This window comes from Aethalodelphis obliquidens, unplaced genomic scaffold, assembly GCF_003676395.1.
Source record: "Aethalodelphis obliquidens isolate GAN/ISIS:26980383/991018 unplaced genomic scaffold, ASM367639v1 scaffold20, whole genome shotgun sequence".
In the NCBI taxonomy this organism is placed as follows: Eukaryota; Metazoa; Chordata; class Mammalia; order Artiodactyla; family Delphinidae; genus Aethalodelphis; species Aethalodelphis obliquidens.
Window position 1 is genome coordinate 5,517,282 of NW_020837964.1, and position 23,477 is coordinate 5,540,758.

Here is a 23,477-nt window from a genome sequence, read left to right on the forward strand (position 1 = left end):
CAACTTGCTGTTTTCCTGAAATATGCTGTTAGACCAGCTTTGACTGTTTGTGTACAGTTTGAAGTTTCATGTAAGGTAACCATTGTTAATATATATAATATATGTATACACATATATACACAAATATATGCCTAATACATATATATTCAGGCAATGATTTATAAATAGTGATGGTCACAGCAATATGATTTACAGCTGGGAGCTAGTGGAGGGAAACAACTGAATGCCATCCATTGGGGATAGCATAAGAGGTTTTTAACCATTTTTGTGTCATGGACTCCTCTGGCAGTTGGTAAATCATGTGGCATCCTTCTCAGAAAAATATTCTAGGAGCAAAAAATTTTAAAAATTGGATTACAAAGGGAACTGACCTATCCATGGACCCCTTCGAGGCCTGTAGAGCCCACATTAAGAACCCCTGGAACTCAAGGATGGCTGACCAGTAGCACGCCATACCACACAGCCTTTCCACATGACGCTGAAGAAAGACATCTGAGGACTGAAAGATGTTTCTGAGACACCGGTGGTTTAAAAAAATCACTGAGTACTAGATGGTCATGTGTGGATAGTGTATGTTTAGGATACAGCTTCCCCAAGTGTAGGCCCCAGAACCGGGAGGGTCAGCAGAACCCGGGCGCTGCTTAGAACGGGGACTCTCAGGCACTACTCCAGACTTACGGAGACCAAACGTTGGGGATGAGGCCAGGGATCTGTGTTTTCACAAATCTGTATGTACTTCAAAGACTGAGAGGCACTGTCCTGGGATGTCAACAGTGGTTTTCTCAAGTAGGGCAACTGGGGAGATTTTTCTACTGTTAAATAAGTGTTTTTTCTTTAAAGTTTTTACACGAACATCTATTATTCTTATAATAAGGGGAAAAAGTTACTAAAAAATGGATAAGACAGATTTATTCTATGGTACGATAGGAATGATTTCCAGACGCAAGGAACAAAATGAAAGCACCACTTGTAAGGAATTTCAAGTTGTCAAATAAATAACCTAAACATTGAGCAACACAGAGCCTGTGAATTGTGTATATTAATGCACGGCCAAACATCAGCATTCGAAGAAGAAATTACTAAGAAATGTATTTGGAATGAACCTGAGGCTAGAAGGCCAACAGTGAACACAGTTGTTATGCATTTCTGAGCTGCCAGGAAAAAAAAGAAAAGATTTTAAATCCGCGGCAAAGAAGGACTAAACTAAAATCCCTAGGCATGGATCAGGCAGGATTTGTGTTCAAACTGGGGAAAACACAGGGAAGGGATTTCTGAGGACCTGCTGTTTCCTCAAGCCTGTTGCTGGTGCAAAATGAATCCATTCTCTGAAAGAAAGATCTTCCTTCCAGTCTGCATGTCCACCTCTATGTAACATGCAGGTACATCTGTTTCCTCTGGGAGAGCTGATCCCTTATTTCAAAGAAGGGCAGCACAGCAGCCTCACTCAAGTTGAAACTTTGTTGAGGGGGACAAAATAGTTGCTTTACTTTCACAAAAGGTCTACCGACCCACAGCTATACCCAACATCCAGGTGGCTTTCCTCAGCACGCTACGGAGTTGCTGTGAGGCAAGGACAACTTCTGTCTCATTCCATTTTTCTGAGTCACAGGATTGGGTCATGCATGGGTCCTAGCTTCCCTAGCTATTCCCAGAATAGTTGTCCTTGCCTCACAGCCATATTCAGTTATTCTAAGCTCTCCAGACACACCAGCCTCTCTCTTGCCTCTAGACATTGGATCATGCTTTTCCCACTGCCTGGAAGATTCTCTTTCTTTCCACCTCCTTGCCTACTGGTACACAACAGTCAGGAATCCTCTTGGGAATTACTCCTTCTGTCTTCTTAACATCTCCACGCTCCACAGCTCTCTATCACGGTGCTTATCTGCCTGTTTACAGGTCTGTGTCTCCCCTGGAATGGATGTTCTTTGAGGGGGAATCTATGGGCAGTAGCCAGTGCAATGCCAGGCACATAGTTGTTTGATAAATATTTCTGAATGGATGAATAAGTGAATGAATGAATGAATCAGTGAGGCCCAATTTTTCAGTATAGGAAGAATATCTCCCTGCCCAAGAGGCCTTAACTGAGGCTTTTCTTCATGTCATGATCCAAATCACCCAAGACAAGAGGAAACACCCACAGATGGGAATGTTTAAACTTGCAACAAAGGGTCTTGTATCCACCAGCTCCCCCACTGCTGCTTACAGAGGCAGGCCAAGTCCAGGTGCCTGGAAGGCACTGTGCCCAGGGACCCAGCTCCACAGTGAAGTCTCTCCCCTGTAACTCCATTTGGAAGTGAGGGTGAGTTTCAAGCTAGAAAAGGAAATAAATGTGGGTTTTTCACTCATCCCTTGCCCTCTGCAGAAAACCATCTATTGTCCTGTTTCTGTCTCCATCCATTTATGCCTCGATCTTCTGCCCAGCTGGAACTGGAGGTCTGACCACAAAAGGTCCAATCCATTCCCCATGGCGCCCCAGGCCCTGCTCCTTCTCAGCCCTTGTTGACTGAGTCAGCTGTAGTCTTGGGGCTGAGAAAAACGAGCAGTGATATCTCTAAATTACACCAAAGTTGGCCTTTTCTGCTTTCACTCTGTTCCTTGTGGCTCCCTTTGAACAGGGCTGTCAGCAGAGATACTGACAAAAAACATGTGGTCTGAAGGGAGAAAGTAGCTTTCTTTACAGCAAAGAGAGCCGTTTTCTGCTTGTCAACACGTGGTCTACTCTTTAAGCTAAGACATGACCTCTGGCCTCGACTCAGTGTGCAAACACACATATCAGGTAAACATTTGTGCGGTTAACCCTCATTTCTGCACACTTCACAGAGAATTTTATCTCTACCTTTCTCATTTTCCAGGTAGAATTGGGACAACTGTCACAGAATTTGTCAGCCTCGGGAAACTGACTCAGGGAAGTTTTGTGCAAAGGAGGAGAGGCGTGGAGGAGCTCAAAGAGCACAGGCTCAATGTCTGCGTCTACTCTGCACTGGCTGTGGGACCTTACACAAGTTACTTCGTGCACTTCAAGGAGCAAAGCTGTCCAGAAACGACCCTGGTGCCCACTCTGGACAAGCAACAAGCTAAAGCCTGAGATGGGTGGCTAATTGGGTAAGCCACTTCCCCAACTGGAGGTTCCACTCAAGCACTACTCCACATGGGGTCAGTGTATCCTGACCCTATCCAGGGTCACATTCTACGGGCCCAAGGTCACTGGTATGCTGAAGCCAGCTCCTACTGCTTCGTGAAAGCCAAGTGTTAAATATTCAACAATTTTGCAAGTTGGCAGCGTGTAATTTGCCACTGCGGAGGTATTTACACCAGAGAGAGCATCAAACACTACAAATCAGGGCTCCCCTTGTCCCCAGGAGCCAGTTTACTAGTATACCACTGCCCAGGCATGGACATCTGGAATCTCGGATGACTCCTATAAACCTGGGTACCTGCACTCAGGCTGCCAGATACCCTCAGAAGTCTGATTACCTGTCCACTGGCCAGCTAAGAAGGGAGAACCATGGGAGCAGAGTGTGTTCTCTGGCAAACCTATCCAGTGTGCTCAGCTGTCTGAACAGGCCCTAGCACCTCTCTCTGCAGGATGCTGGGGAATGGGGAGCAGTGCTTCTCATCTTTGGCTGACCCCTGGCTCGTATGTGTCCTTTCCTCTGCCTCCAAACAGCCTATTCCTTAACCCATGCCATGTGCTATTTTGAAATCCATCCAGAACCCTAGTACATGGCAGATGGCAATGCTGCAGGAACTCAACTTACATGACGCAGTCTGTACCACAAGTAGACTACAAGTCTTGCACGGTGCTTGGCCTCAGTTTCCTCAATGGTACAACAGGGACATAAGATTGGTTGCTGAGGGTACGTGTGGTTTCTGCATATGAGCGTGCTATGCAAACAGCAAAGACCCACGGAAACTAAACATTCGCGTATGTTACGGTGCAGAAATCATTGAAGAGTCCTAGGGTTCAGTACTGCCACTCTTTTACCTGTGTTACCTTGGGCAAGTTACTTAACTTCTCTCAATTTTGACTTCCCCACCTGAGAAATGGGTGTAGTACCTTATAGGGTTGTTATAAGACCTGCACAGCACAACAACGAGAGCCATGTTTGGCTTAGATCCTGATACTCATTTGATGTGGAAGACTCTAGTTGAATTTGAAAATTCCTCAATTCTCCCACTTCTAGGGTGCTAACTCAAGCTGAAATGCCAGATCCTTTAACGTTCTCAAATAATTAAACATAAATTCGGTCTGAGGCCAGAAGTACAAAACAATAAAGCCCTAGGAAACTTTCACATTGAGAACTGCAGGGTGATAAACTCAGGGCTAAAAATATTGCTTCCTCTATAGGCTAAGATGCCTTTATTCACTGGATGTATATCATGGAGGGCATTTGTGCATATATATGTATTTGGCAAAGAACCAAAACAACTCAATTATGTTTTATCATTAATTAAACTTTGCAGAAAGAGGGCAACACTTCCTAATGGTGAATATAAGCTTTCATTAGACTTAGTCAAAATAATAGAATTAACTCTGCTCAGTTGTGAATAGAAGTTTTGAGTTTTTTATTTGAGTAGATTTAAAATGTCATTGCATGTATAAGCAAATGCAGAAATAGAGTCACTGTCTTTTCTCACTCTTTCTGCCTCTTTTTATTTTTTCTCTCTCTCCCCTCCTCCCTTTTAACCCCCCCATCTCTCTCTCCCTCCCCCCTCCCCCTTTACACACACACACACACACACACACAATCCATCAGCATCAAATCTATCACGATCTGCTAAGGATGCTTATATGACCTGACATAATGGTTGACTGCCAAGCAATTTATCTGGTAGCCTCACTGCCACTGTGGAAAATTAAAATTTGCTGGAAACATCCAGACTGATCATATAATGGTCTGTTAATTCCTTTTTAACAACAAACCAGCTATGGTCACTTAAATTAGTAACTGGTGAATACCTTAGCCAACCAGCCATAGACCTGGTTAGAATTCAAGTCAAAGAATATTTAAGTCCCTACTATGTGTTAGGCACTGTACTGGATCACTCACTACCCTTGGTAAATTACAGTTACTGGGAAGAAAAATACAAAAGAAACTATATTGCTGCTCAAAATGTGTTGTGTCATCTAAGAGGTATAAACAAATGTGTAAAGGAGATCAAACAAAAATTCCGTGGAGGAGACCGACTGCTGTATTTAAAACAGATAACCAACAAGAACCTACTGTACGGCACAGGGAACGCTGCTCAATATTTTGTAATAACTTCAATGGGAAAAGATTTGAAAAAGAATAGATACATGTATATGTATAACTGAATCACTTTGTTATACACCTGAAACTAACACAACATTGTTAATCAACTATGCTCCAATATAAAATAAAAATGTTTTTAAATATAGGCTTAAATATAGCCCAGCATTGCCCAATAGAAATCTAACACGAGCCATATAACTAAGTTAAAATTTTCTGGTAGCTACATTAAAAAAAGTAAAAAAAAAACCCAAAAAACCGTGAGATTAATTTTAATCATAGCAATATATCCAAAATAATTTTACTGCAACATGACATCTACATGAGGATTATTAATGAGATACATTCCATTAAAATCCTAACTTACATCTCAATTTGGACATTATATTTTCAACAAAAATATTTAATCTGTATTTAGATTAAAATTTACAAGATAGATTCAATATCTTGTAATAACCCATAATGGAAAATAATCTGAAAAATATATATAGATGTATAACTGAATCACTTGGCTGTTCCCCTGAAACTAACTATATTGTAAATCAACTATACTTCAATTAAAAAAAATTTACAGTTGAAAAGTCAGATTCACATGCAAGTTGTTCCAGTAACTGGATCAAGCAGTAGTTTTTAAGTTTAAATTAAAATCAGTTAAAATTTAATAAAGTGCAAAAGTCCAGTTCCTCAATCACACTCGCTACATTTCAAGAGCTCAACAGCCACACGCGGTTAGAGGCTGCCATGCTGGACAGAGTAGACGTGGAACTTTCTTCAGTGATGCAAATGTGCCATTGGATGTACAACCTTAGAATGTAAATGGGGTGGCCCTATGGAGTGGGGATGAAGAGGGCGTGTCCCAGAAAGAGGGACGAGTTCAAAGTCATGGAAATATGAAATGCATATGTACAGCTAGGGTTGCTGAATGTAGAAATAAATTCTGCTGGTCATCTCACCAAGAAAATTTTGAGCACTAAGCTTCTGGACATCTTAGATCACCTATATTCAAATTTCTCTCCTATACAACAACCAATGGTAACTTTTAGTCACTGAATAAAACTGCTACTTGTTTGAAAATGGGGAAATGAAACAGATATAAATTTTTGAGAAGAGACATGTAGTTAGACTTGAATAAAAGGTGTGAAAAAATGGATTTTAAAAGGCTGATGATGATTATATAAAATAAATCAGGCAACAGAATGGAGCAAGGTACCCTAAGTCTACATATCAGTAGAAAGGTGAGATGGAGTAGTGCTCGATGGGGATGCATTTAGTATCAGCTTTCTGGTCCAGCTTCTGGGGATGCAGCTTGGCACCCATGGGTTCGCAAAGTGTTGCAAAGGACTATTAAATGGAGTAAAACAAATTTAATCCCAAGGCCATAAGACTCCTTAGCACCTGTTTGCATAGGTGGGCGTAAAGGGGAGATACAGAGTTCCTGGATGTGGGGAGACCTCTAACCATGGTATACATCCAGAACCCTGAGAAATATTTAGGACCTGCCATAAATTGTCCTCAGGTGTGACTTACATTCATGACACAATCAAAGCAGAGTCCTGGTTGAGTGGTTTTCATGATTTGGTCTAATGATCTACGTTGATTCCCTTTACAAAGAGTGCATGGTCCCATTACGTATTTCTTCCATCCTGGGTTAAATATGTCCTTCTAAAGGCTCATTCTACCAATTTATAGGGGATATAAAAAAAGGAATTTCAGTAAAATGTACTTTCATTGGTTTTGATGAAAAGGGTTTGTGATGAAAATAGAATCTCTAACAAGCACTTCATAAATGACTTGTCTTTCAAACTTAATATAAAACAGAATAAAATACATCTCCAAAAGACCTCCTTGCTGCCTCACAGATTTCAAGTCCCCTGCTCTCAATCAACTCAAAAATCTCTATAGACGCAATCAAATATTTATCAGTGAAAATTGGTAAAACTGAGAAATTATTTATGGCCCAAATTTTGAAATAGTCATACATTGAAGGGGGAGGAAGAAAAAAAAAAAAGGTTATGTTGGAAACTACACATTTCTCTCCAGGGCACATACTCCCAGATCCTCCCTGCTGTCTAGAATTCAAAAATGGGAAGGAAATCACAGGTTTGAGGAAATGTGTTCACAGCTGGGTGTTCTACCCTTTTTTCAGAAACACTGAGAGATATGATGGAAAACCAGCCCCCAAATTCTAATAATTTAGCTACTTACCAACTAATTAATTATTTTGCAGATAGATAAAATATGTGTATGTCAAAACTTTGCCTAATACCTAGAGCTGCCTGCGTAGCTTTTTAGTGAATATGTAATTCTACGTGGCATGGCCTTGAACTGTGAGAAACCTCCCACGGGGGCGAAATCGCCGCAGCACCTTGCTTTTGATATCGTTACCCTCTAGTATATGGGTCTTCATTCTTTAAAGAAATTCAGATTGTGATAAAATATGACAAAAAAGAAAATAAAGAGACAAATACTTGGTCTCCATTCACCATCCTGAATTGTAAGACAAAGTACTTTCGTGCCAACATGCCAGCTCTTCTGCCTTTTATAATAATTTTATACTTAAACTTAATTTTTCCCAACATTGTATTACGAAATTTCCAAACACGTAGGAAAGTTGAAAGAAGTTCACAGTGATCAACTGTGCTCATCACCTAGATTCCATCATTAACATTTTGCTCTACTTGCTTTGTCATATATCTATCCATTGATCCACCCCTCTAACCATCTTATTTCTTGGCACATTTCAAGGTATTAAACTTAGTTTTAATGATATTTTAAAAAAGTAATTTTCAGCAAGGACATTTCACTCCATGCAAGAGAATTCTCAGGTTGCACTCCGTAGCCCTGAGCCTACTGGTTAAGAGTGCAGACTGTGAAATCTCAAAGAAGTGGCACAAAGCGTGCCTCTGCAGTTAAGTGTGTGATTTCGGACAGGTTACACCATCCCTCTGAGTCTCATTACCCTCATTCGGCACCTTGGAAGATGGTCCTCGTGGGGTTGTTATTATGAAAATTCAACATAATAGACGAAAAGTGCTTACACTTTATTGTGACAAATAAAGAATTTGTGATGATTTTTTCTACTCTTCTCTAATCCTGTGAGATCAAGGCCTCTGTTTCCTTTGCCATTAAATCAGCAGCCCCTTGCACAGTGCCTTGTAAATAGCAGAGGCTGCATATTGATATTATTGATATGAATTGATATGAATTGGGTTAAATTTCAGAGGTTTTCCCTCCTGGGATGAAACAAGTACTTATTATTGGAGAGAGGCAAGTGCAGTGGCTTCAAAGGCACGAGGCATAAGAAAGTTAGTTGAGGAAACGAGTTGGGAGCAGGAGATGAGACAAAGAGAAAAAATCTGGCCTGCAAAGCAACAGTGTTTATATCAAGTTTAGTGATAGAGCAGAATTCATCAGTGCCCAGTCCCAGTCCCTTGCACCTCACCTTTTCAGTGCACACCAGCCACCATGATGCCTAAAGGCTCTCCCGCAAGCCTCAGAAGGCCATTGTGCTGGTGCACAGAACACAGGGCATGATGGATGTGCTGGGGAGTTTAGACTTCTGGGAGCAGCCCTCAACCAGACGGATAGGGATGGTATATAAATACCCCAGCTCCCTCCTCCGTGGACAGGATAACCCTGAGAGTGTGTCTTACACCATTTTCTAGCCTTTCTCTGTGGGATTACAATCCAGTCACCCACAGTGGTAAACAGGCCTCTCAACTGGCTGCTTCCCCTTTCCTGCATCACTCCTTCACTCCCTTACCAGTATTACTGGTATAGAAATTACCTACATTTGAATTCTTGTCTCAGGGAACCCAAAGTAAGACAACTGTCTTTATGCCCACAGAATCTCTTCTTCAAATGACATTCTACACTGAAATCTCATATGTAATATTTATAAGATTAGAGCTGCCTGACTCGTAGAGTTTGGGTGGATGGGAGTGGTGACGTGTGGAGGCCAAAGCCCTGCCTCCTGGGTCTCTTTTCCCTTCTCCCAGCCTCCCCAGCACTCAGTGAAGACTCCTGTATCTTCTCACAGCTCGACAGAGCCTTGCTTGTCAGCTATAGGCAGAGTTGATTAGGATATGATATAAGATATAAATAGAAGAATAAGAGGAATGAATAAAAAAAGGCAGAGACAAAGAGGGAAATATGTTCCTTCAAAGGCCTAAGAAGCATGGACAAACACAGAATTCTTGCAAGGCAGTGCAGTTATTCTGTAAAAGCCATCGGGAGGTTTGGGAGGCTTTCACACCATTATGATGTTAGTACACTACTGCACTTAGAAAAGCTGTTGTTTGTAGAGAACCCAGGTTGAAACCCAGGGCTGAACCCAGGTGGGCAGTACATAGGGGCTAAGGAGACAGAAGTCTTCAGCTTGAAAAACAAGTTGTGTTCTGAGGCTGTAACAAGTAAGAAACCATGCAGAAGAATGTCCTTAGTTAGTTGCATACTTATTGATCCATTATGTATCTTAAGGAAAGAGCCTTGTGAAAACTCTCTAAATATACTGAGGGGGGACAAATGTATGGGGCTGGAGGAAGCTTTAGGATGACCACATAACTTACTGTCCAAAGCTGGACAAGTTTAAGGGGAAAGGTGGTGCTCATAATAATTATGGCAGGACAACAAAATTTCCAGGCAAGTGAGATGTGATAATTCACCCTTGTTGTAAACTAATTAATAGAATTGAAATTCCGATACTGAAAGTACTATAGTTTAGTGGTAGGCAGGGGAGGAGAAAGTATTTTAGCTCAGACCTCCTTAAACCTGAGTGTGCATCAGAATCACCTGGGATCTCTTAAAAATGCTGGTGCTTGGTCTTCACCCCCTGACCAACTGAGTCAATTTCTGAGGGTGGAGACTGGCATCTGTATTTTAACTGCCCCAGGTGACTCTGATGCACAGCGAGGGCTGAAAACACCAAGCGTACATGAAGGAGACCTGCAGAACAAGGGTGCAGCTTGTGCCTCAAACTGTCTGGGGGCAGAGTCTTGCAGACTTGAGGACTCTGGCCCCTTGGTGAGTGCTATCCTTGGCTTCAGGGAAACCTACACAAAGGCCATGACAGAGGCGAGGGCTGTCCAAAGGGCCAGGGCACGTCAGCTGTACCACTGTCCTCTCAGAAGAGCTCTGCTTCCCTTTGCATCATATCCTGGAAATCTGGCAAGATTTTGCATCTTTGGTACAGTGATAGTTTAAAATCATAAATATGGTTATTATCAGGATATCAGATTATGAATGTTTCTAATTTCCAATAGAAATAGATTTCTAATAGTCCAAGTCACACTAACCTCTTGCCCGGGTCACTATAAAACCTTCCTTCTTGGCTGTTTGTGTGTGTCCACTCCTCCCTACTACTCTGCTCCCACAGATCGTTCCCTACAAGGCAGCCAGAGGGACCTTTCAAAAGGTCCAGACACACACAAACACACCTGGGAGACTTTCCAGTGGTTTCTGGCTGCATGCACGATGAAAATCCTATTCATCACTATGGTCTCCAAGACCCACATGACAGGCCAACTTCTCTGACTTCAACTCTTATCACTCTTTTCCTTGTTCACTACATTGCAGCCAACCAGGCATTCTGCTAGTCAAATCCACCTCATTCTTTTGCACCTCCAGGCTTTTGCACACGCAGTTGCCGCTGCCAAGTCTATGGTTTTCCCGACCTCCCCTTGGCTATCGCTTTCTCATTCTTCCCGCCCCCACTCAAACGTCAGGGACACGACCCAGCTGCTCCCGGTCATTTGTGCCGAGATTCCCTCCTCCCTCTTCACCCTGGTCCTGCCATTTACTCTTCTTCACATCACCCCGTGTCTGTTACTCACAGCATTTGTTATCCTCTGCAGTTTTCTCATTTATTTACTCATTGAAAAAATCTACCTCCCCACTAGAACACAAGCTCCATAACAATAGGGGCTCGGATGCTTCTTCACACCTCCACTAAACCGATCTCAATCTTGCAGTCTGGCATATAACAGGTGCTCCTTATTGATTCAATGAATAGATAAACAATCCAATAGCACCAGCCATTCAGATCATCCATTCAACTAACCACCATTGCTCAAATCCCGAGATCACTGAAAAATATGAACTGGTGAAAATTCAATTCTCCATGTCGGCTTTCCTATGGGGAGAGGGTGTGCTGACCAGGCAACATCAGTATTTCTGCCTATTTAACAGTGACTATTTCTTCCTGGAAAAGTTGTTTCTCTGATTCATGTGACAGTGCTTTCTGGATCTGGTTAGTATGGTTTAGTTCCTTTGATCTATCATCATCCGGGTATACTAAGGGGACTGAACTGGCGGACGGCCTGGGCATCATCTACAAAAGCCGTGAGTCTATTGCTTAACCAAAGACATCCTCATGTCACAACTCTTACATCATTATCTACCATGTAGATCTCAAAATCATGACAAAGGTGTTGTTGTGTTTTTTTGTTTTTGTTTTTTGTAAATTCTCTTTTTCATGACCTTTGACATTCTTTTCTTGGCAAAAAAATCTGGCCTCTTACCACAGAGGATCTGAGGCCAATTCCTGCTGGTCGCCAAGCCAGTCAGAGTCAGCTTGTCTCATGTATGCTCATCTCACAATAAAAGCATGCTTTAGCGGTTTTCTTTGTCTGACTTACCTTGCCAACATCTCTTGGGAAAGGTTGTCTCTGATTCTCTGGAATTAAAATGGGAGATACCACAATGGACCTCTTTTGTCTTGGGACAGGAGAAGTTCTTTCAAATTTAAATATATCCTAAAAGAGAAAAAACAAATCAATTGACTAAAATCCCCCACGGAGAAGATGTATCAGTCTGCTCTGAGATATGGCTCCTTTGTTGTGAAAGCATACAGCTGTTTGGACATTGTTAATTTTATTCTATCAAACCTCATTAGCATTAGCAAGTACATCATTAGAATTATACTAAAGCTGACATTGTGATTCACAATGACTATCATTAAGCTGTTTAATCCCATCTTCTGAATCATTCTATTCACAATGTCAGTCTTGATTTATACATCCTTCCATGCTTGTGTGTTCCCATTCTTAATCTGTCAAGTGAGGAGATTACTTGGCTGGTCACTAACCCACAGAACTCGCTGGGTACAAGTGTGACTCTCCTCACGGCCAAATGCAAGGTCCTCACAATCACAAATGAATAGGGATGAGGGGTAATCACAGCATTCCAAACACAATGTTCCACAATGTCAGGCATTATGGAGACTCTTAGTCAATGTTCTGTCAAAGTCTGTTTGCTATTATTAGTGGGTCCACTCCTGGAACTCACTCCCCATGCAGTATGTCCCAAACTGCAATCATTGGAACAACACTGTGAGAATTTCTGTCTCATCTGTAATTCACCTTTTTAATTGAATAAATGGATGCAAAAAGGGAAACTTTGTGTCATTATTTTAAATATAGTACCAGTATGGCTTCTCATAAAAAGTACGAAAACATAAAAATAAACAATGAGATCAATGATGTTATTAAATTTGAGCTGGACTTAGGTGGGTGGAAAGTTTCCTCTTTTTGAAAGGGAGATAAGAAAAGGCTAGAGGGGTGTTAAAGGGTTGTTAGCACTGAGCTGAGACTTTCTCCTTGACCCAATCAGAGGACTTAAAGAGAATTAAAAATGGGATATAATTTTCAATATATAAACCAATCATATTCAATACCACACACTAAGATTACCTGAGGTACCACCAAAAGCAAGCATCTCAAACTCTGGACAATAAGTTCCTATGAAAATCATGTGGCAAATTATATTTAAACACCATCACTGACCCATGCTCCATAAAAGTGTATGCATGTACATGTATATATGTTATATGATAGTGATATGGCTTTATACGTATATGATAGTTTTATTTTTATTATTTTAAAAAATATCTACTTATTTATTTGGCTGCAGTGGGTCTTAGTTGTGGCACATGGGATCTTTAGTTGTGGCATGAGGCATCTTTAGCTGCAGCATGCGGGATTTAGTTCCCTGACCTGGGATCGAACCCAGACCCCCTGCACTGGGAGCGCAGAGTCTTAACGACTGGACCACCAGGGAAGTCCCAATATATAATAATTTTAAAGGAAACTCTATATAAAAAAGTCAAGTAGGAAACAAGACCAGAGAAGGCTATGAAAATGTATATAGTCTTTCTCTTGATTTTGGTCAGATTGTAAACTGATGTTATTCTTGTGGAAAGTAATCAGGCAGCATTTATTTCTCAAGAACCTTACAAGTGTACATATCCCTTCACTCTGTAATCTCACTCCTAGGAATACATCCAAATGCTAAATTCAAAGGAGGAAAAAACTGAAAGCAGGAAGATGTTTAGTGAGACACTATTTATAAAGAGCAAAAATGGCAAACCACCTGAATGTTCAATTGCAGGAGAAGGTTAAATTTGGGTCCATCAGCAGGAGACACTCTTAGGCGGTCACCAATAAGGCAGTTGTAAAGACCACGTTCTAACCACTATGATCATCATTTGACTGCTTCCACAATCACAACCACAAACTATTATAATAACAACAATTTATTAAACACGTGTTGGGCCATGTGCTATGCACCCTACATGTGTCTTTGCTAATATTTGCAATAAACTTCTCAAGTACATCCTAGCCATCCTTAACCAATGAGAAATGTTAAGCTCTTAGAGGTTATATAAATTGCTGCAATTCACCTAATTAGCTGAGAGAATATGTAAGATAATATGTGTAGGAAAATACAGAATACCATATTGGCTGCCCTCTACTTTATATAAACTATACTGAACATAGAAGAATAATATCCAAAACCTCAATGAATAAGTCCAAATAAAAGACTGCTTGGGGACTTCCCTGGTGGCACGGTGGTTAAGAATCTGCCTGCCAATGCAAGAGACATGGGTTCGAGCCCTGGTCCGGGAAGATCCCACATGCCACAGAGCAGCTAAGCCTGTGCGCCACAACTACTGAAGCCTGTGTGCCTACAGCCCGTGCTCCACAACAAGAGAAGCCACCACAATGAGAAGCCCGTGGACCGCAACAAAGAGTAGCCCCCGCTCGCTGCAACTAGAGAAAGTCTGCACAGCAACGGAGACGCAACATAGCCAAAAATAAATAAATAAAATAAATTAAAAAAAAAAAACAACCAACCAACACACCAACCAAATAAATAAATAAATAACCCAACCCCAACCATGTAGAAAACAGCAGAGAAAGAGAGAGAGAATGGGACAGTGAGAAGACAATGAAAAACAGAGTGGATTACATCCATAAAACACTGATGTATAACATCTGTAAAGAGGCTTATTAGGGAATATGAAAAGAACAGAAAACATGTAAAATACGTGCAATATATGAATCTTATTTACAATAAAAAAAATCTTGAAGCTTGTATGAAGGAAAGTCTAGGAAAGCACTTTGAAAACATTTAAAGTCCTATGCAAATGTAAGGGATTGGTGATTCTATTCTATAATAAGAGCAAAAGTAGGTTTCCATTCATTATGACGATATGTGTGAAAATGTATGTAAAGTAATGAAAAGCATACTCACTGTCAGTAACAAACATTCCATTCTTTGCAGTACAGAACTTATTTGTGTTTGCAAGCCTGTGAATGGGTGACAGGTGACCAGAGTGGTAAGGTTCCTGAGTCCCCATTTCTACCTCTGGCGTCCTGCCAGTTTACCAGCTACTGAAGCCCACACTGCCAATCCATTTCCTTCCCCCTCATAGCCCAGCAGCTTGGTAATAAGGACACCTGTGTAAACTCCCTGGCTCTAAGGTACCTTCGAAGAGAAGCAGGAGGCTCTGAGTCTCAGGATAGGAAAGAGCATCTGGAAAGGAGGGGGGGGAGGTAGAGTGACCAATTGTAGAGAGGCCTCCGTGTGCACAGGACTCTCTGAGCCCACCATGGTGGGCAGGACTGGGGCATCCTTTTTCTTCCAACTCAACATTTTTTGTGTTACAATGGCAGGGACCTCAACAAAAAATTGGTCCATGACCATGACTCTATGTCTGTGGCTCCACTTCTGTCTTTGTGATTTATGTGTGTCTCTATTAACTACGTGTTTGTGGACAGATGTCTACCTTTGGTCAGGTCTGTGGTAATGAGTCTGTCTGTGTGCTCTGAAGCCAAGTGCTTTTCTGTGACTGGGGCCATTGAGGAGCCATAGCATCTAATTTGATTGACAAATACCATATGCACATCTAGGCACGTGTGTGTGTGTGTTTGTATCTGTCAATCTATAATGTGAAGCCTTTGAATGCAACAGGATGTGGCCGTAACCTCAAAGAAAGACAAGATGGAAGCAGTGAGGTTTAAAAGTATGTGACTAATTCAGGAGATGTTTACAGAAGAAGAGACAGAGGTGTGGGAAAGAACAGAGCTTCAGGCTAAAGGAGAGGCTGTGTTAGGACTCCCTGTCTGCTGGTGTTGCCATTAGCAAGTGAGAAGTAAAACACTGCCTGCTCTATCAGTAAATAAAGGATCTAGCTAGCACGTTACAGCTGCCTGGACGGTGCAGCCCAAGGAAACTCAGGATGAGAAAACACAGGATGCTGGCCCCAGACAGCTGAGGTGCATATCAAAGGAATGATTTCAGTGAACCCAGACTCTTGCATCTTCCCATACATAGAAAAGTGCTAAATTCCTTAACTTGAGATATCTAGTTTTCTTTTATTAACCGTAACCTTTTGTTCCAACTACCTGGTGTTGTTGAAAAACCTCTTCTATATCCTGGCTTCCCCCTCTTCCTCTTCTGAACAGTTTTCTCAGTCTATATCTGAGATGCTGTCTCTGGGCTTGAAGTCCTAAGAATGTTCACCATATAAAACATAACTTTCAACTTTTAAGTTGTGCATCTTTTTTTTCAGCCGACACAAGATAGTGGGTAAATAGGAAAAAGGCAGTTCTGGGCACAGATGATGGGTGTTGTGACTTTGAGGGCAGCCAACATAGTTTTCTAGAGGGTGTATAAGTAGCTGCATTCGGGAGGGAGAGATGAAAGGGGACAAGAAGTGTCACTCACGTACAAGAGCAGCTAGACGTGAAGGAGAAGCTGACACCATCCAGGTTATGTGGAGGGAAAAGGGAGGAACTCAATCATCCGATGAGTTTCTAAAAGGCCAGCAAAGGCCACAGAAAGGTTAGGAGGCAAAAGGAGGAAAACCAAAAGGACAAAGAGATGAGGATTTCAAAAAGGAGAGAGTGCACGGCCATATCACACAACTCAGGCGTCCCCTCCAACAGGCTGAACACTATGAAGAGGCTGTCGGGCTGACGATGAACAGGTAACTGAGGACTTTAGGAAGACAACTTTAAGAGTGTGTTAGGGTCCAGGGTCAGAGGAACCAATGAGAAGTGAGGGCTTTGGTGAGGAAGGAAAGAAGCTGGAAGAAGTTGGAAGTTTGTCAGCTCAAGGGGAGACCAGGAAGGGTACTGGGCTGCGAGGCGGGGGTCAGAGGCAGGCAGCCATAGTGTTGGGTGAATGAAGACACAGAAGGAAGGTGACCCCAGAGGGAGACGGATGGCTGAAGGCGGTGGGAAGGGAGCGGATCAACGGCACGACCAGCCCCAGAGAGGACAGGGAGGGCTTTAAGGGGAATTTCTCGTTTGTAAATGACGATAACTCTCCTGTGCTCTTGGTTATCAGAATGAAATGAGAAATGGCACTTGAAGGTGGTCTGCACTCTCCAAAGAACAGCACAAAAGTGAAGGATGGTCTTATTCATACCAGGACAGCGGATGTGAGGAAATGAAGACAAGCCACTCGGTGCCTTTTAGGAGTGAGTAATTCAGCTGTGGGTGGCCTGACGCCAGATCTTAAACAGACACTTGCAGACACGCAGCCACCTCCAGATTTCTAGACTACTAGACACATGCACACTGACATCAAAGTCCTCTCTCACCAAACACAAACACTCATGCACTCGTGCACGTGTACACACTCAGAATCCATTTGATAGGGTCACACACATACACTGACACACACACACTCATTAACAGATGCACATGCAACAGACACACATCACATGCCTAGACCCAAGGACACACACAACACAGCTTCCCCCTGCAAACCAACACAGTTCCCTCAGCCACAAGAACACACACACAGACACGGGGCATGCAGAGGAAAGTGCACGACTAGTCATGTGCCTTCAGTCGGTGACCAATGATCCATCCACGTCTTTGAGCCTGGAAAAGCCGGAGGCTTGCAGGGGCCTCATCCTATCTTGCTTCAGTCAAAGGGCAGAACTCTGTCCTCTGGCAGACTCACTCATGCGGCATTTTACTACAGGGAATTGTCACCCTTACATAAATATCTCTCGTCTCCCATGGGCTGACTGGGGCCTGTGTCTTTCTGTCGAAGGGTGTTGGGGTTTACAATCTCATTTGCTTTCCTCCCTGATTCTCAATCTCAGGAGAAATTGGCAGTGCATTAAAAGCAAGTTTCATGTTACATCACACAGTCCCAAAGAACACCTTGGAAATAATGAGGAGGCCCCTGCAACTGTGAGGGACAGGGGAGGGGTTGGGGGTGGGAGGGGAGGATGGGGGCCAAGGGAAGGAGGAAGCAGAAAGGATGAAGAACGTGACAAGGAGAGAAAGAGTGGATTTATTTTCATTCATTCATTTCTTCAGAAACTATCTGTGGATCCCTTCCTTCCTGCCAGGAGTAATTCTCGGCATCTGGGAGAGTGCAGTGCCCTCATGCAGCTCACATTCTAGATGGAGGAGACAGACAGTGAACACGGTCCAGGAGAACAGATAGGCAGGGAGGGCTCACTGTGCACAGAGGAGGGGAGGCCGGGACGGGCCCACTGGGAAGGCGGCCTTGGAGGATGAAGCAAGGAAGGCACCCTGTGGCAGGACAAGGCACCAGCAGCAGCAGGAACAGACCCTGGCAAGTGTGCGCTGCAGGGAGGCCTGGCCTGGAAGAGCGGGGGAGACAGTCCAGGGAGCTGGTAAAGGGAATTCAGATCCTGCGTGGCCAGCCACATAGACTGCAGAGAGCACTTGGGCTTTCACTCTGCGTGAGATGTGAGTCATGGGAAGGTGTTTTGTTTGTTTCTTTTTGTGGGCGGGTTTTAAGCTGAAGAATGACATGAACCCACTTACAATTACATATATATCTACACACACATATTTCATGTTGGCTGCCGTTTGACGAACAGATTTTCAGGGTTAAAGTAATGTTTATCTGTTGGGTTTCTTTTTTCCAACCCTGTCTTCACAGAGCACTGAGATTCCTCCTAAAATGCAAATCTGAGCTTTCGATCTGGGGAAAAGGAGAGTTGGGGGTCAACTTTCCCTGGTTGGAGTCCCTCTATCCTCCTTCCTTCCCACAGTATTTTTAATGTATTATCTAGGTACCGTTTAAGTACCGTTACATTTATCCATTTTAAGGGGGCAATGCAACGATTATCAGGAAGTTTACAGAGTTGTGTGATCATCACCACAAACTAATTTTAGAACATTTCCATCAGCCTCCAAAGAAACCTCATGCCCATATGCTCACTCCCCTGTTCTAAGCCCCAGCCGCCGGCAACCATCAATCTACTTCCTGTCTGTACACATCTGCCTTCTCCAGACATGTCATAAAAGGGAATCACAGTGTGTTTTCACAGTATTTTCATGGACTCTGCCTCCACTTCATAGTTGATTTGAAGATCATGAAGCAGAAAGGGATACAGTTAGTGGTAAGGGGTGTGTAAGGCCAGCCCCCCGCCTCCAGGTGCGACCATGCTCGGGGGCACCCAGAGTCCCAACTGGACCCAGGCTGGCCAAGAGCCCTGCTGTAATCGCAGTCCGTGTCTCCTCCGTTCACCTCTTCCCACTGCCCCCTCCTGCTGCCCTCATCTCTGTGTGGATGCAGACACCCCTCCCCTTCTCCACAAAGATCTCTGAGTCGCAAGGTTTGTTCCCAGGGAAACCACCTAGGACACCCTCAAGGCAAGAGCTGTCCAGGGTAGAGACGAACTGGGCTGGTGTCCCAGAAGTGAAGGGGAACAGAAAGGTTTGGGCCCAGACTGGTGTTCTACAGCTGGGACCGCTCTCCATGTTTTGGCTGTCACTGCTGCCTCCCTCCACGTCCAGCTGAGGGCTGAAAAGTCTTCCAAGAGCCACTCCAAGAAAATAGTGAGATTTGAGAGGAATAGCCCTGCTCTCTTCACAGTGAACCCAAAGCCAGACAGCAGCTCGGACCTGTCTTGCTACCTGGCAGAGGACCCTCATGAGCCGACACCCAAAGGGGCAGGAAGTGGCCAGAGAACTCATATGTGCCCGCCCTAGCTCATGCCTCTGCATTAGGTAATAAATGTGAGAGAAAAAGAGCAACAATTTTATAAAGAAGCCACAAGCCACTGCCTTTGTTCTCTCTCCAACTTTGTAACTTTTGGGCAAAATTATGTGCTAAGAGAAGTTATTGTAACAGGGAAAAGCATCGTAGATGCTGGCAGCATCCCTCTGGCTGAAGCAGGGAGTGCAGGGAGGGCAGTGCCACCTGAGACTTTTCAGCCTGGCCTGACTGTGGACAGTCTTGTAGATCATGTTGGGAAGGTCTGATGTGCTTCCCAGGCAGCGGGGAGCCTTTACCGGTTTCGTGCAAAGGTATGATGCTTTGGGTTTGAATTCCATGTCTGGTTGAAAGATCATGAGAATTATTCCTTTGATGAGTTTGAAGCCTGGGTTCTGGACTCAAGTCTGAAAGTCACAGCCTATTCCTTCCTTATCTTTCTAGTCCTAAAATATACTTGGCATGGTGGCCCTGGACTCACTGAGTCTGCCAAAGGAAACACTGCTATTTAGTGAGTAGCTATTATGTGCCAGGCACTGTGCTAGGCACACTGTGACATTATCTCATTTAATACATCCAACAACTCACAGGTAGAACCACCATGCCTGTTTTCCTGAGGTTCAAAGATATAAGAGACTTATCCGAAGTCACTTAGCTCTTAAGTGAGAGATGGGAACGCAGGCCTCTGTGACCCCAGTGCCCCCTGATCCAAGCAGGATGCTACTCACCTCCCCAGGGCTGTGCGTGGAGAGAGCTCCTTACTCAAGTATAACTGGAGAATCACAACTCTAACTTTTGCAGAGGATACGTAGCAAATGTCAATCAGCCTCCGGCTAATGGGAGCGGCTATACCTTTACTGCAGGGGGACAGTTTAATTGTCTGTAAATTTCTGCAAATGAATGGAGCAGCAGAAATCAATCTCCAATTTATCCCATTCTTGCAGCTGATCTCAATGTGCTGAAAGGTGCTGGGAGGAAGGTTCTGTGCTACTCAGTTCGCATTTCATATGCAATCAAATGCACCATTCAGCATTGCTGTACCTGGGGTGAGATTTAAAGTTTGCTTTATTACCTTCTGGGGCTGAAGTTTGCCTACTTAAAGGAAGAAACAGTCCACAAACACCAAACTTTCAGTGGCAAATTTAGGAAGTCGGAGGGCCAATATAGTAAGTTTGCATCATTTCCAGCTATCTATTTTCCCAATATTCTGGAGGCCAAATGTCAGCTGAGCTGAGTCATCTGTCACAGGTTTACAGGACAGAGTTATGCTGACAATAAAATGGGGCGATATGGAAATTGTCCATTAGTATGGAAATGTGTATTGTGGAGCTAATTTTAAAGCTGGGGTGGGGTGGGGAGATGATGGCTGGTGGACTCCTAGGGTGCGGCGAAGCCAATCTACTATAGTAAATTATGCCACACCTGCTTTTCAAGGCCTGCTGGCACACAGCTGGGAGAAATAGGTGCAAACCACTGTTCCCGAGAGTCCCCAGGCACCATGGTTTTCCAGAAGTGACCACCAGTGACATCAGAAATGATTTCTCCAGTAATGAGTCACTATCAGGGGCTTTGGGGATGTCTGATCCCAAAACAAGAAACCTCACAGTGACTGACAGTCCATAGCAGAGCATCTGAATGATTAGCACCAAAGAAGTAATAAATTCCCAATAAAAATAAACGTGACAGTCATTTCTGTTAAGTATGTTTAGGGTGGAAAAGAAATGGCTTTGGCCAAAGTAATCAACAGAGAAAAGAAAGTTTTACCAGAGGAGTTTGCAATTTGAGTGATGCCTCCAGAAGTTCTCTGTCCAGCAGCCAAATAGATCTTTTGAAACATTCTCCTTCCTCTCATTAATGCCGTTATTTGCTTCCCCTTGTGAAAGGATGAAGCCGCCAATGTTACCAAGGCCAGCGAGGGCCAGCAGGCTTGGCTCCCAATGGCGCTCCGACTTCAGGAGCCCTTACTGTCCTCCTGGGCTGTGCTTCTGCAGCATGAGCCTCCTCGGCACCCTCAGGTCGCAAATGCTGGCTTCAGGGCTTTCCACCTACTGTTGTTCCTCATCATTCCTCCCTTCTTGTGCCTGGTTGACCCCCCGGATGCATCCGTGTACTCCCAGCTCAAGCACCCCTTCTAGACTCCTTCAGTCTCTTTTGCTGGGTGGGGGGAGGGGGTGCCTGCAGCCTGCCCGTTACATCCAGAGCTCTTATTCAGCTTCTGATTAATCACACATCCATTCAGTGTTTATCAATGTCTGCCTTCCGCACAGGCTACCAGCTCCATGAGGCCAGGCAGTATGTCTTCCTGGTTTGCCGCCGTGTCCCCTGGTTCCCAGTACAAGGCCAGGCACACAGCAGGTGTCCAAAAAGTATTTTTTAAATACTATTAGATAAAAAAATTATTAAATGAATATAGGGTTGTTGTAGAATTCGGATAATCCAGGTAATGGGCTTAGCATGGTGCCTGGTTCAGGGTATCTGCTCCACAGTTATGTCTGATAAGTACATGAATAAGATGCCTATGATTCCATGTTGATTTCCTCCTCAAGCCAAAAATAGCCTCTGTAACAAGACAATCACCACACACTGTTTGGATTCTTTGGCCCTTCAGTGTTTTGTGAAGCCGCTGAGTCTATAGAAATTTTTTAGAAAATTCACCCCTTGGACTGCCCGGCAGAAGACCATAGCTTTCTGGAAGAAATGACAACTGAGCTGAGACCTGAAGGCCAAGCGGGGTTCATCCAGGGATACGAGGAGGAGAGAGAGTTCCTGGCCAGGGACCAGCAAGTGAAAGGGCACAGAGGCAGAACATGGCCAAAGACCAGAAGGGCTGAAGCAGAGGGTAGGGCTCCAGAAGCTTTGGGAAAGGCTGGAAGGGGAGGAGAGGGCAGGCCTCTTCCATTCTCACGGGACTGTTCTGAATCCTGAGGACCATGAGAAGCCCCTGAATGGTTTTAAGCAAAAGTCTGGGATCTGACCTTGTCTTTGACCTTGCCCCGTCAGAGCTGAGGGGCCACCCCTGCAGAACACATTTTCTTAAATAAACTTTCCTTCATGATATTTGTTATCCTTACTTGAAAAGTTGGACTTAAAAATAAAACACAAGTAAAACACCCTCCCCCTGCCCACACATATTCTACCACTTACTCTAAAACATCAATTTCCCCATGTTAGAACTGCTAGCTGAAAAATAAATAAATAAAAGCAAACGCTTTGGATGAAAATTTGCCAAATCACACTTCCAAGACGGAATTGCCTTCGAAATATTTCATGAATCTAGCAGGAGCAGTAACAACACAAATCAGAACTTGCTGGTTTCAAAAGAGGTGAAAAATGTTTTAAACATATTTACATTCTTTAGTTAGAGGTCCATTCAACCACGTGTGACGGTGATGGGAATATAATGGAGACAATTTTCCTTTATCTGCCCTGGCATTGATAAAATAATCATGTTAAAGAGCTACTTCTGAACACCTGGAGGCATCTTGCAGCGTGTTACAGATGGGCTTATTTTTCTAACACACATATGTAGTCCGGCCTCAACAGCTGTATTCATCTCAGTATGTATTCAGTATGCGTGAGCACGTAGCCCAGATCCCAAGCTTTCTGGTTGGCATGAGCTCACAAATGTGTGATTGGCCTTCAAAGAAAGTGCCTGTTAGAAAACCCCCATGTGGGAAAACAATGCTTTGCAATTCAGTGCGTACATATTGGGTGTTCGTCAAATGCTTTTCCAGTGCAAGTTTCACAATTAATGATAGTGACTATCCTGTGGGTACCTCAAACACAACATGTCTTAAACCAAACTGAGTCCTGTCCTTCCACCCACTCTTGCCCAAACCCATAAGGCTTCCGGCTTCCCTTTTCTCAGCTGTTGAAGGGCTAGACGCTTATTTCCTATGGATGGTTTACTTCGTTTCCGCCACACTGCACTCCCAAGTGGTTGCCAACTCC

The 23,477-nt window shown here is 43.6% G+C and overlaps 1 protein-coding gene across 1 annotated transcript in view; it reads right to left on the reverse strand.

Moving 5' to 3' along the window:
- The window catches only part of CDH13 (cadherin 13), a 1,012,715-nt gene that overhangs the window by 547,565 nt on the left and 441,673 nt on the right, over positions 1 to 23,477 (reverse strand). The window contains exon 4 of the mRNA XM_027119160.1: positions 11,888 to 12,004. Coding sequence (XP_026974961.1) covers positions 11,888 to 12,004 — 117 coding nt within the window. The remainder of the gene's footprint in view (positions 1 to 11,887; positions 12,005 to 23,477) is intronic.